At 53.2% G+C, this 13,178-nt stretch overlaps 1 protein-coding gene across 4 annotated transcripts in view; it reads right to left on the bottom strand.

Annotated features, from left to right (window-relative positions):
* LMF1 (lipase maturation factor 1) overlaps window positions 1-13,178 on the bottom strand; it is a 139,782-nt gene that overhangs the window by 74,643 nt on the left and 51,961 nt on the right. For all 4 annotated transcript variants that reach the window (XM_086853850.1, XM_086853851.1, XM_086853853.1 and 1 more), the window contains one exon: window positions 8,387-8,452. In XM_086853850.1, coding sequence (XP_086709976.1) covers window positions 8,387-8,452 — 66 coding nt within the window. The remainder of the gene's footprint in view (window positions 1-8,386; window positions 8,453-13,178) is intronic.

Here is a 13,178-nt window from a genome sequence, read left to right as displayed (position 1 = left end):
TGCTCCTGGATCCCTGGAAGTGTCCAAGGCCAGGCTGGAGCAGCCTGGGACAGGGGAAGGGTTTGGAACTGAATGGGCTTTAAGGTTTTTTCCCAACCCAAACCATTCCCACGTTACTCCTAAAGACTGGAAAACGCTCTTCTGCCACTTCCCCCTCTCATTTCTTCCAGAAAGCATCAGAAACTTGTCATCTTCCTTCTCTTTGCACATTTCTTAAAACACCCCATTAGCAGCCTCATAAATCCCTAATTTCAGTCATTAGCAGAGCCCTGCCTGTGTTATCCTCCGAGCTGCCAAACCCCCCGGGCCCTGCGCGTTCCAGGAGCCCTGGGAGGCACGGGAAACGATGGGATCCAACATTCCTGCCCCTGGAGGAGCCCAGGGAGGACGGGGAAACGATGGGATCCAACATTCCTGCCCCTGGAGGAGCCCAGGGAGGACGGGGAAACGATGGGATCCAACGTTCCTGCCCCTGGAGGAGCCCAGGGAGGATGGGGAAATGATGGGATCCAACGTTCCTGCCCCTGGAGGAGCCCAGGGAGGATGGGAACCACAGGGAAATGATGGGATCCAACATTCCTGCCCCTGGAGGAGCCCAGGGAGGACGGGGAAACGATGGGATCCAACGTTCCTGCCCCTGGAGGAGCCCAGGGAGGACGGAGAAACGATGGGATCCAACATTCCTGCCCCTGGAGGAGCCCAGGGAGGACGGGGAAACGATGGGATCCAACGTTCCTGCCCCTGGAGGAGCCCAGGGAGGATGGGAACCACGAGGAAACGATGGGATCCAACGTTCCTGCCCCTGGAGGAGCCCAGGGAGGACGGGGAAACGATGGGATCCAACGTTCCTGCCCCTGGAGGAGCCCAGGGAGGACGGGGAAACGATGGGATCCAACGTTCCTGCCCCTGGAGGAGCCCAGGGAGGACGGGGAAACGATGGGATCCAACGTTCCTGCCCCTGGAGGAGCCCAGGGAGGACGGGGAAACGATGGGATCCAACATTCCTACCCCTGGAGGAGCCTAGGGAGGATGGGAACCACAGGGAAACGATGGGATCCAATGTTCCTGCCCCTGGAGGAGCCCAGGGAGGACGGGAGCCACGTGCAGGGGCAGGGCAGGCAGAGGGGCTGTGGTGAGGATTTATCCGATTAGGATTGGAACAGAGCAAACGCGTGGAAGCGGGGGAGGAAAAGGGAAGATTTAAGGGAAGTGAGGAGGGTCCTGGGTGGTCTCTAAACGAGTTGGGAACAGTGGGAGAGTGTGAGGAAGAGATGAAATCCAATAGGTGTACAGGAAGCTTTCACCAGGCTTAAAACAAATCCGTAAGAAAAACAGCAAAGAATCCAGGAAGAGGAATTGTGTTACGGCTGGAAAGGGCACTGGCGTGTTCCCAAGGCAGCGTGACTGACAGCTCTGCTGCTGGTCCCACACCCCAAATCCTGGCCACACAGAGCTCCCCGAGGGGGAAACAGCCGTGAAACCCTCACTGGTTCCTCCTGCTTGGGTTTGGGATCGCTGGGATCCGCGGAAAGCTGCGGGAACTGGCGGGGACGGCAGGGCCAGGTGCCACCCGCCTGCCCGGGGGGAAAGGGGACACCCACGAGGTGTTTTGGGTATTTTTGGTGAAGAATCACAGAGAGAAAAGCAGATCTGGAGTGCAGAGGAGAGAGGAGTGAAATCCTGCCCCAATCCCAGCCCTCCATGGAAGCCGTGTCCAGGTGGGATCATCACTGGAACTTTGAATTTACATGGAATTTTGGAATGGGTTGGGTTGGAAGGGACCTCAAAGCCCATCCCTGCTATGCCAGGGACACTTCCACCATCCCAGGCTGCTCCAACCCAGCCTTGGACACTCCCAGGGATCCAGGGACAGCCACAGCTTCTCTGGGAATTCCATCCCAGCCCCTCCCCACCCTTCCAGCCAGGAATTCCTGCCCAATATCCCATCCATCCCTGCCCTCTGGCAGTGGGGAGCCATTCCCTGTGTCCTGGCACTCCGGAGCCTTGTAAAATCTCCTGCATGATTCCCCTGTGGGAAGTTTCTCTTGTTTCCCTGACTGACAGCTCAGTCCTGCTCCCACCAGTGCTGCCTCTGCTTCCCTGCCTGCTCTGCTGGGAATAAAACATTCCCCACCACATCCCTGCTTTTGCTCCACCTCGCCCTCGTTCTTCCAGCACATCCTCTGAAACCCTGGAATTCCTTCCCACTTTTTAAACCCAGCCTAACTGGGCATCACTGGGATCAGGATTTATCATTCTGCCTCCCGAAACCACCGGCACGGTTGGGAATTTGCTGCCCCGAGAGCTCAGCCCTCATTTTCCGCAGCGTTTCCAAACCCTGGGAAAGCAGGGCTCCTTCCCTGAGCTGCTGGAAACGATGGCCCTGAATCTCTGCCTGCAAACCCAGCGAGGCACATCCTCCAAGCCAAGCCCAAATCCCATTTTTTAAAGCGTTTTCTCCCATTTTTTTTAAGTGGTGGGCACCTTCAGAACAGCAGAGCCCTGGGAATAACAAACCTTCCCAGCAAACTGCATTCCAAGATCCCTGGGATCCACGTCAGGGACCTGGGATTCATCTGAGATCAAACTCCTCTTGCAGAGCCCCATACGAAGTCCAGATCCAGCCCAGGAAGCTTTTGATGTCCTGCTGACATTTATCTGCCAATATTCCTGCTCCAAGCACTTATCCAGTGATGGATCTCATTCTTTCCTTGATCCCAGGCCAGCTCAGCCCTTGGCCCTGCCTCCAGCCTCGTGGAACTCCCCAAATCCCAGCAGAGAGCCCCAAATCCTCAGCTTCAAACCCCCCCCTAAGGAGGCCTTTGGGACATGGGAATAAAGACAAGTGGTTTTGCAATTCTGCCTCTGAAAAGGTCAGTTTCCAGAAATCCTGGCCAAATGGGAAGGAAAAAAAAAGTAAAAGGTAAAAATTAATTATTTTAATTAAATCTAATTAAAAAAATTGAAAAATAATTAAAAAGTAAAAATAAAATTAATTAAAATTGAGCACCCGTGTGTTCCTCCCTTGGTATCAGTCACCTTGACTCAAAGAGCAGTTTGCTTTTGCACCAGGAGATGAAAATAAACTGCATTTACAGCCCTCCACAGGCAGAACTTTGCTCCCTCCTTGCTCTCCTAACCCAGAACTCATCACCGGCAGCTTTGGTTCCTCCAGAGCTGTCCCATGAGGGCAGGGATGGAGCAGAGCTCACCTCCCTCCTGTTCTCATGGAAACACAACCTCCAGGGGATGAATTTTCCTGTTTGGAGCTCCAGATGCCATGGTCAGTTCTAGACTGAGCTCCTGTGTCCAGCTCAGCCTGTTGGACTCCCACAAACATTCCCAATGACTTTTGGGGGAAAGCTGGAAAATCTCCCCACATCAAGGCTGAATCTCGAGCCAGACTCGGACACAGCCCTGAAAATCCATCAGCAAAACCCTCCAAGTTCACCCCCTGCACGAAGGAAGGAGCACAGGCACAAATTATTCTGCATTTAAATTAAATTTAGGAAGGAATCCTTCCCTGTGAGGGTGCTGAGGTCCTGGCGCAGCTCCAAGGACTGTAAATTTAAGATCCTCCATAAATATTTTATGGCATAATTATTAATGTTACCAACATAAAGATCCTCAAAATCATTCTCATGGTAGCTTCCTTTAATAATTATTGTTTTCTGCTCAGTTCAGCACCACTTCCCTCGCCTGAATTTGCAACTTTAGAATTTTCAGCACGAAATCTGAGCACCTGCTTCCCTGCTAGGAACATTTTCCCTTCCAGCCATGCAAAGTGTTGGAACAAAGCCCACCCTGAGCCATCCGGGCTCATAAAAGCAGCTCATTTTCTGATTCATCCCAACAGATTGCTAAATATTATTTACTTTTTGTTTCATAATGGCTCGGAAAAAGCTGGATGAAAAGCTTAACGAGGTCTAATCCAGGGGAGAGGAGGGAGAAAAGGAATGAAGAGGCAGTTAAGGAGCAGTTTTGAGCTTCCTTATCGCCCTTATCAGTCAGCAAGGCCTAATTAGGCACAAAATCCATTGTGCTTCCTTCCAGAGCTTCTCCAGGAGCCGGGAGCTGGGGCGCTGGGGAAGAACACTTCCACGGTAATTAGGGACAATTTGTGGCTGTGCAGGGTCTGGGGGACACAGCGAAGCTTTTGGAGCTGAAATGGGGCTGGGATGACGCGGAGGTTGGTTCGGTGAAATGCTCCAAACTCTGCTGCTTTGTGGTGACCGACCCATGAGAGCAAATCCTGGCTCTCACTTCCAGCTCTGACCGAGATCTGTTGCTCCAGGAGTGGGGTTTTGCTTTCCCTCTGCCTCAGAAAATCAATCAAGGGTGGGAAAAGCCCTTTAAGGCAATCGGGTCTGACCATTCCCAGCACCGCCGCCGTGGTCACCACGAAACCACGTCCTCAAACGCCACATCCACACGTTTTCTGAACACTTCCAGGGATTCCACCACTGGGCAGCCCCTTTCCAATGCCTGAACAACCTTTTTAGGGAAGGAATTTCCCCCAAAATCCAATCTAAAGCTCCCCTGGAGCAGTTTGAGGCCGTTCCCTGCTCCTCTCATCCCTGGGAGCTGTCCCCTCCTGGCAGGGAGTTGTGAAGAGGCACAAATTCCCCCTGATCCTCCTTTTCTCCAGGCTGAGCCCATTTCCCAGCTCCCTCAGGAATTCTCCAGCCCTTTCCCAGCTCCCTCAGGAATTCTCCAGCCCCTTCCCAGCTCCCTCAGCCCTTCCTGGTGCTCCATTCCTTTCCCTGGACGCGCTCCAGGCCCTCCGTGTCCCTCTTTTCCTCGAGGTCCCTCAGGAGGGACCCACGGCTGTGTCCGGCAGCTCCGGCGTGGATTCGGTGCCCAGCGGGGCTCCTGCCCCAGCAGCTGCTCCCAACAGCTGTTCCCACCAGTTGGTGGCTGAATTTTCCAAGATATCTGTCTGGAATTAAAAAGCAGCAGCGGCGCTTTGGCAGCCGTGAGGAAAAACGCATCACCGGATTGCGGCCCACCCTGGTGGCAGCGGCCAGACCGTTCCAGAACCCCTCGGATTATCCCAACTTCCCTGCCAAAACCTCCACCAGCACCCCAAGGCTCCTCCTGGAGTGGCTGGGCTCTGAAATGTCGCTGTCCTGCAGAGCTGCTCCGTGCCAGCGGCGCTGGGCAGAGGGAGATGCAGGGCTGGTGGGATTTTCCAGCCTGGCTCTTGCCCGAGGGGATTTGCTCCCTTTGGAGCACGGGAGGATGTTGTGCACTCCCAGATAAAGCTTGGAATGAGGGAATGCTGAGGCCCTGGGGAGAAGGAGGTGCTCCTCCATCCCAATCCTGGCTCAGACCCCGAAGAGGGGGTGGAAAGATGCTCCAGCTCACCTGGGTGATGTCCTGCGAGCCTGGAGCGGCTCAAAACCCTCCGGGGCAGGCTTTGCCAGGGTGGCTGAGGGATGGAGGTCTGGGAATGATCCCTCTGGAGCAGGCAGGGATCAGGACACACTCGCCCAGGCAGGGATCTGAGGCTGCCTCTGCCTCCCCTGGCAGCCAGGACATCCCAGGCACTGTGGGGTCCATGCCAGAGGCTCCAGTGGAAGCAGAATTCCAGCTCCAGCCTGCAATCCTCACTCATGGATGTGTCAAGCCTGGCGTCCACAGCAGATAAATCTGAATAATCCTGATGCCAAACAGACCTGAGAGCCAGAGCAGCTTCTCTCTGCGGCAGCTGCACCGGGAGCAGCTTCCACTGAGGGAAAACTCCATTTTCCTGGGAATTCTTGCCAGGCAAAGAGCCCTCTAACCACAGTGAAACAACAGCAACCCCAAAACAGGATAAATGAACCCATGGATGGGTTCCAGGACATCTCCTGCCAGGTGCCACCCAGGTGTGTCCATCTGGTTATGGTGGCACACGAGGCTCCAGGACACCACAGGGATTGGGATCCCAACCCACTCCAAGGTTCACCTTGGAGCCCCTGGCCCGGATAGCACAGAAATCCACAGAGAAGGAGGTGAAATTCCTGGCTTGTGGTGTCTTGCTAAGCTGGGATTAGAGTTTGGGGCTCCTGGCACCATTAATCCAGCAGCCCCAGGCAGTCTCCACGTGCCGAGGCTGTGCCTGCTGCTGCAGCAAAGTCCTCTCCACCTGCAGCAGAGCCCGAGTCCTCTCCCACATTTCCTGGAGCCCATCTCCTCCTGAGGGATCCGGGAGGGTTGGGCTGGGAGGAAAATCCCTCTCCTGTGCCAAGCAGGCCGTTCCCCTCTCCAAACCACACAGAGAGCCCTCAGTGAGGAGCAGAGCCCCAGCAAGGCTGGGATGAGGGCCCTGCACAGCGGAGAGGAAGGAGGAAGGGAAAATGACCCATTTAACCATAACGGCCCTGGACTGTTCCATCCACGACTCCTGACAAAAGTGGAAATGTTCTTTTCCACGGGCAGAGCTGCAGGTCCTACTACAAATAAATAGTCCAGGCAGGGATGGAGGCCATGTGTTTCCATTAATTCTCTTGGCACAGGAGCCCATGTAGATCTTGGATTCAGCTCGTGCTGGAGCAGGAGAGCTGGGGTGGCCAACATACATCCCAGCACGACCCATCTGGCCCAAATCCATCCCCAACCTGCTCCAATCCCCACTTTTATCAGCCTAATTACGAGCAGATTCCCTCCCTCCCCGGGGTACCTTCAGCTGCCCCCTTTTCTCCCTCCCTCTGGCTGAAACCAGCAGGTGGATCCCAGCCTTTGGGTATTTTTGTTCCGTTATTGCTGGTGGACAAAGTTCAGCCTCTTCCATTTTCCTTTCCTCAAAACCCTTTTGTGGCGATTAAAATAATTGATATTGATAACGAGATCTGCCCCCTGCCCCTGGTCCCAATTACTTGCACAGGCTGGGGATCCTGCCTTATGGATACACCAGGAATGGTCTCAATTATCCCTCTGGGCTCCAGGACTGATGCTGGGGCTGATTTGGGAGAGCTGGGATTATTGGGGCTGATTGTTGTGGGCTGGGGTCAGCGGTGGAGCCGGCCAGGGGCTGGCTCGGAGCTGGATTTTCCCCGAGTGCTGCCAGGTGCCTGGAAAACTGGATAATTTACTGCAGCCACCCCCATGTTCAGGATTAGGAACGACAGCACTGAAGGGGCTTTTCATCCCAAGTTTTACTCGGGATGAAGTTGGATCCTTGGCAGCGGCTTTTAGACAGGCCCACACCGAGGAGGGGAAACCCCAGTGAAAGTAAATGAGAGTGACACAGAAAAGGAGATTTGAAGCTGAGGAGGCAAACTGAGCTTTTCTGGACCTGCAAAATCTCATTTCACAAAGCCGTGGAATTGTTAAAGTTGGGAAAGCCCTTTCAGATCATCAACAACAGCAGCACCCACCGTGCTCATTGCCGTGTCCTCAGGTGCCACATCCTGGTTTCTGATGGCCTCCAGGGATGGGGACTGCACCACTGCCCTGGGCAGCCCTTCCTGTGCCTGACCACCCTTTAAAGGAAGGAATTTTCCCCAATATCCAATCTAAACCTCCCCTGGAGCAGTTGGAGGCCGTTCCTTCTCCTCCTCTTCCCTGGGAGCAGAGCCCGACTCCCTCCCCAGCTGTCCCCTCCTGTCAGGGAGTTGTGCAGAGCCACAAATTCCTGCTGATCCTCCTTTTCTCCAGGCTTTTCCAGCTCCTCCTAACCAGACTTGTATTCCCAAATATTTGATGGCCACAGGTTCCAGAGCAGAGACATCAAAACACCCTGGGCCACCTGCAGTGGCTGTGAGGTCAGTCCAGGGAAGGGAAGATTCCTTCAGGACCATTCCCTTCTCACCCTGGGAACATCGCTGGATTTTCCTTTTTACCACTGTTTATATCTAACCCCAATGCAAAAATAGAGGTGAGGAGAGAAGGAAAGCTGAGTTTGCCTCTCCAACCACAGAGGAGACGAACCCAAAACCAGCAAACCACCCCCAATTTATAATCAGAATGCAACATAATCTCTGCAACAGATGTCAAAAAGATAAACCCACGGCGTCCTGAGCTGCCCAGGATCTGCTCTGCGTGTAGGAGAGCGCAGGGATGCTCTGTTTCTGTCAAATGGACACTTTTTGGGGCTGTAAGCAGGAACAGCACCACGAAAAACTCCTTTCTGTCCCTGCCCTGCAGCAGATTTAGTGGAAGCTCTCGGTGAGGCTCAGGTTTGCTCCTGGATCCACCACGGGGAGGGGAGAAATTGGTTTTTTAGCACTGTGGTTGGGAAAAGCAGCATCACCCAGCTGGCACAAGGCCATGGCCTGACTGCCAGAGGCTGGGATAAAGAGGGAAACGTGGAGAGCTGCCTGGCAGGAGAGGAAAAACTGGGGGAAATTCGACAAAAGAGGAGCAGACAAGAGAAATGAGGTTTTGTGTGCACGTCGCTCACCTCGTAGTGATAATCCATGCAAGTCAACTCTCTCCAGCAGCGATCTCCTCGGATTTTAATCAGCCCCTGGGGGGGAAAAAGAGCAAAAATATGGTCACAAATACTTGGTTTGACTTTGTTTTGTGTCTCAAGGTGCCAAATTCTGTGGTGAAACTGCAGAGGTTGAACGAGACCCACGGCACATCCACAGCTCAGTCCAGTTGTTGTTCCCAAGGGAACAAAATGGATCTGACTCATTCCACTGCCTGGTTACTGAAAATCTGACACAAATCCTTGTGGAACATGCCAAATTCCCCTGCCAGGCAGAAGCCTCAGCCACACCTGAGCCTTTGCTCTGGTCTGAGCAGCCCAGGGCTCCTGGCATCGCTTCCAGCATCCCTGGGAAGCAGCAGCGGGAAAAACCAGGCTCTGACCCGGGAAAACAGACAAAACCCAGCAAAATTCACAATTTTAACATCCAAACCCAACTGTTTCCCTCGGGAAAAGCCACCTCTGCTGCCTGTGGGAAAGGGAGCAGTGCCACGGAGCAGGGATGGGGACAGGGAGCAGGGATGGGGACACGGAGCAGGGATGGGGACACGGAGCAGGGACACAGAGATGCAATTAAAATAATTAGAGAAACAAAAGAGGGGCAGGGGAAGGAAGCTGCCAGCCCCAAACACAGCTGGCTGTGCTGCTGACAGCCCTGCCCCACCTCAGGTTAGAGGCTGGACCAGCAGGTCTCCCCTGCCCTGCGACTTCAGAACAAGAGGGACATTTCCAAATCACTGGGTCCATTCCAGGGCTGGCAGCAACACCGGGATTGAATTTCTTGGCCTCGGAGATGAAGAGCAGAAAGGAATCAGTCGGCCAGAGCAGGGAAGACACCTGGGCAGGGATGGGCTGGAGCAGGAAGCCGAGCAATCAAGGCTGGCTTTGATGTCCGGGAGAGGTCCCTGATTAGGATCACAATATCCCAAATTGAGGAAAGCTTCACTAGTCAAAAGGTTGAAGCAGCTCTGTCATCTGCATACAATTAGGGGGCATTTGCCTGCCTCTGACATTGCCCGAGTTGTCACGGTCCTGCCTCCCCCAGCAGAAAATCCCTGGGACTTTCTGGGAGTTTTGGGGTCCCGGGAGCATCCTGAAGCTCCCTGACGTTTGCAGCAGGGAAGGGATGTGTGACCTTCCTGCTAAAATCTGAGCTCAGAGGAGGAGATTCCAGCATTTATGAATTCCATCTAAATCCCCGGAATTGGAACAGGTTGGCGGAGACCACAGTGGCTCCTCTGCTGCAACCTCCCTGCCCACGCTAAAACAAATCCTCACTTGCAGCATTAAATTGAGTTTAACACGTTTGGAGCTCAAAAGAAATTCAAAATCCCAATTAAAGACCCTGCAAAACTGTTCAGACCTGGGAAATATCCAGGAATATCCAGTTCCCAGGGCTCTGTGTGTGTGTGTGTCTGTCTGTCTGTCTGACAGCTGAGAGCCCAGGGCAGGGCAGGGTTTGTGAACTCCTGCCCTGCAGAAAAGAGATGCAAGGTGCAGTGATACCCAGGATTTCTGGTGATCTCCAGGGATTCTTTATCTCCAGGGATTTACTCAGCACATCCCACCCACCCCTTTGGAGCAGGGACAAGACACCCTCGCTGTCAGCAGCCACTCCATCCTGCCCTGCCCAGCCATCCCCGGCCCGTCCTGCCCTCCGAGCTTTCCTAAAATTCCAGGATGTGGCGAGAGCATCTCCCGGGATGTGCTGCAGCTCCAGCCCCGGCACGGCCGGGACACACGGAGGAAGCTCCGTGCAGGAATGCTGCAATATTAAATCAGTTATCTTGATGACCTTCCCTCCTCCCTTCCCTGGGCTGTTATCAACCTCTGTTATTCAGCAGGGATAATTAAAACTCCAACTAAAACGAGGATGGGGTGGGGGGGGAGGAAAAGCAGCGCTCTGAAAATCCCGATTTTCCCTGCAATGACTCACTCAGGCAGCTCATCCCTTTCTGTTTACTAGGAAGCTTTCAGACAGGAAAGGCTTCATATCAAAGATGTTCTGCAGCATCAAAAACTCCCACTCTCATCATGAAGGGGTTTCAAGTCAGCTTTACCCTGAGCTGTCTTTGAGGCCGCTTCACTCCCACACTGGCACCTGAGTTTTCCAGTTTTCCCAAGGATTTGGACCAAGGAACACGAGCAAAACGTGCACAGAAAAATCTCCGTGTTCTGAGGCTTCAGCTCTGCAGAGGAGAGGCAGGAAAGGAGAAGGAGGAACCACAGAACCCTGGAGATCTCCGAGCAGCAGCTCCGCACATCCAGGGGACTCCCGGAAATCGGGAACTTTTCAGGAATACAAATTAAATCTGAGCTCAACCAGGTGGCCAAGTGAACCTTTCACCTCGGTGGCCTTGCTCTGGGTCCAGGATTATTAAATTCCCAGTGCTGGGCTGGTGGCTGCGGGGACACCGGGGTCGGGCACTCGTGGCACTCCGGTTCCTCGGGATAATGAGCGCTCCCGGCCTGGGAAGGGGCAACTCGAGGTCCTTGTCACAGGAATTTACAGCTGGAGGAATAAAAAAATGTTGCCCCTGGATTGAATTAAGGTCCAGAATGAAATATGGGCTCAATTCCTCCTCCCCTGCCAGGTTTGCTCCCTCCAGGGCACGGCTGAGGAGCTCGGGGCAGGATGGAGATGCAGCACCTGCTTGGACTTGGAAAACTCCAAATTCCCCAAATTAAGGGGAATTAAATCCAGCAGCCTTTCTCACTGAGCAAGGAAAATTCCATTTAGGATTTTTTTTTTTTTATTTTTAAGATTTACTTTAATGATGGATAATAAAATTCCTGGGTTGAATCACTTTGCCCCCACACTGTGTCCATCCAGCAGCCCTGCTCAGGAATATGGAACCAAACATTCCCAAGGCAGAGGAATAAATCCCTTTATTTACAGGATGCCAGCAAATGGAATCCAGGGGGATCCAGGGGGGATCCAGCCCCCACCTGAGGGGAGGGAAGAGCTCAGCTCCTGCCCTTTCATCTTCCCGTGCCCAACTCTGCCCCTTCCAGGCTGCTCTACTCGGCTGATTCAAAGCGAAAAAAAGCCGGAATAATTAAAATGTCATTCAAGCCCTAAGCCCATATGAGTCACTGTTCCAAAAAATATCTGAAAAATTCCTTCAGGAGTGGGGGATAATTATATTCCTCCCTATCTATTGATTTTTCTCTACAATGCAGATGTCAGATTTTCCACGGTTTTTTTTTTTTTCCTTTCCTTTTTCTCCTATTTTTTTTTTTTTCCTTTTTTTTTTTTCCCTTTTTTCCCTGGAGTGAGTGTCAAGGAGGAACAAAGCACTTCTTTGAGACTTTTTCAGCCCAAAATTAATTCTGAAAAAAAGTGGTACAGACAGGCCAATAGCACGGGAAGCTGAGCAAAAGCCTGGTGACTCAAGCTATGTCTGCAAAATTCCCTATTGATCCCGGCTCCAGAGGGAAGGGTGGGGAATGGGGCACCCACGTTAGAAATTTAGAGTCAATTTAAAGACCTTTCTGTGTCTTTGCTACAAAATCTACAAAAGATGGGCAAAATCCCACCCAAAATTCCCACCTAAATTCTAGATTTTCATTTTGCTCCTGCTATAAATAAGGAACGATTCCAGAGGAAAATCCCAGCTCTGTGCACTTCCCACCTCTGCTACCCACAGGAAAAGTGGTTTCACCATCTCTGTGAAAGCCAAACCCTCACCAGGGTATCCTGAGACAAATTTAGACCCCAGTTTGTGGGAGAGGAAAGAGCTTCCCAAGGTGAAATCCAAAAATAAAATCATTTAAGGATTATAGGGCAGGGCTGGAAGAGGCTCCTGGAGAACCTAAATCCGAGGAATCCAACCAGACCAACTTCAGCTGGGGGTCTAAAACTCCCTCAGAGCCTCAGGACTCCAGACCTTCCACATCTCCCTCCCTGCTGATGGATCAAGGTGCAGGAAGGATGAGCTGGATCCCAGATTTTCTGTTCCTTAGGGAATGTCCCCCAGGGAACAGGTGACACAGCTGTGACAGCAGCAAAGCAAAGGCGTGAACCGGAGCTGCACCTGATGCTCCCACCGACCTCACCAAATTCACATTCCTGCTGCTTCTTCCATGAAAAGAGAGGAAGAAGAGGATGCTCCATGCCTGGAAGGGTTTGAGGACAGGCTGGGATGGTGGGAGGTGTCCCTGCCCATGGCTTTAAGGTCAGTTCCAACCCAATTCCATGGTTTCTGATCCCTTAGCCAGGCAGGGACAGCCCTGTGCTCCTCGGCTGGCTCTGCTTTGCTCTGCACCTTGCCCATCCCTTCCCATCCCTGCCCATCCCTCCCCATCCCTTCCCATCCCTCCCCATCCCTCCCCATCCCTCCCCATCCCTCCCCAGCTCCAAGCCTGGCACTTCCACACCATCCTGGGAGCGCTGCAAGCAGCCAAGGCCGGGCTGGATGGAGCTGGGAGCAACCCGGGATAGCGGGAGCTGTCCCTGCCCACCAGGGCCCTTCCCAACCCAAACCAGCATCCTGTGATGATCCAGGTGTGCAAACCATGATCCAGGTGTGCAAACCACGATCCAGGTGTGCAAACCATGACCCAGGTGTGCAAACCATGATCCAGGTGTGCAAACCACGATCCAGGTGTGCAAACCATGACCCAGGTGTGCAAATCATGATCCAGGTGTGCAAACCATGACCCAGGTGAGCAAACCATGACCCAGGTGTGCAAACCATGATCCAGGTGAGCAAACCCCACCTGCTCAGAGGGTTCTGACCTCGCCAGGACCTGCAGGAGC

Source organism: Cyanistes caeruleus, chromosome 17, assembly GCF_971803275.1.
Source record: "Cyanistes caeruleus chromosome 17, bCyaCae1.hap1.1, whole genome shotgun sequence".
Lineage (NCBI taxonomy): Eukaryota > Metazoa > Chordata > Aves > Passeriformes > Paridae > Cyanistes > Cyanistes caeruleus.
The sequence above is the reverse complement of the archived record's forward strand: the minus strand, read 5'-3'. Positions and strand labels throughout refer to the sequence as shown.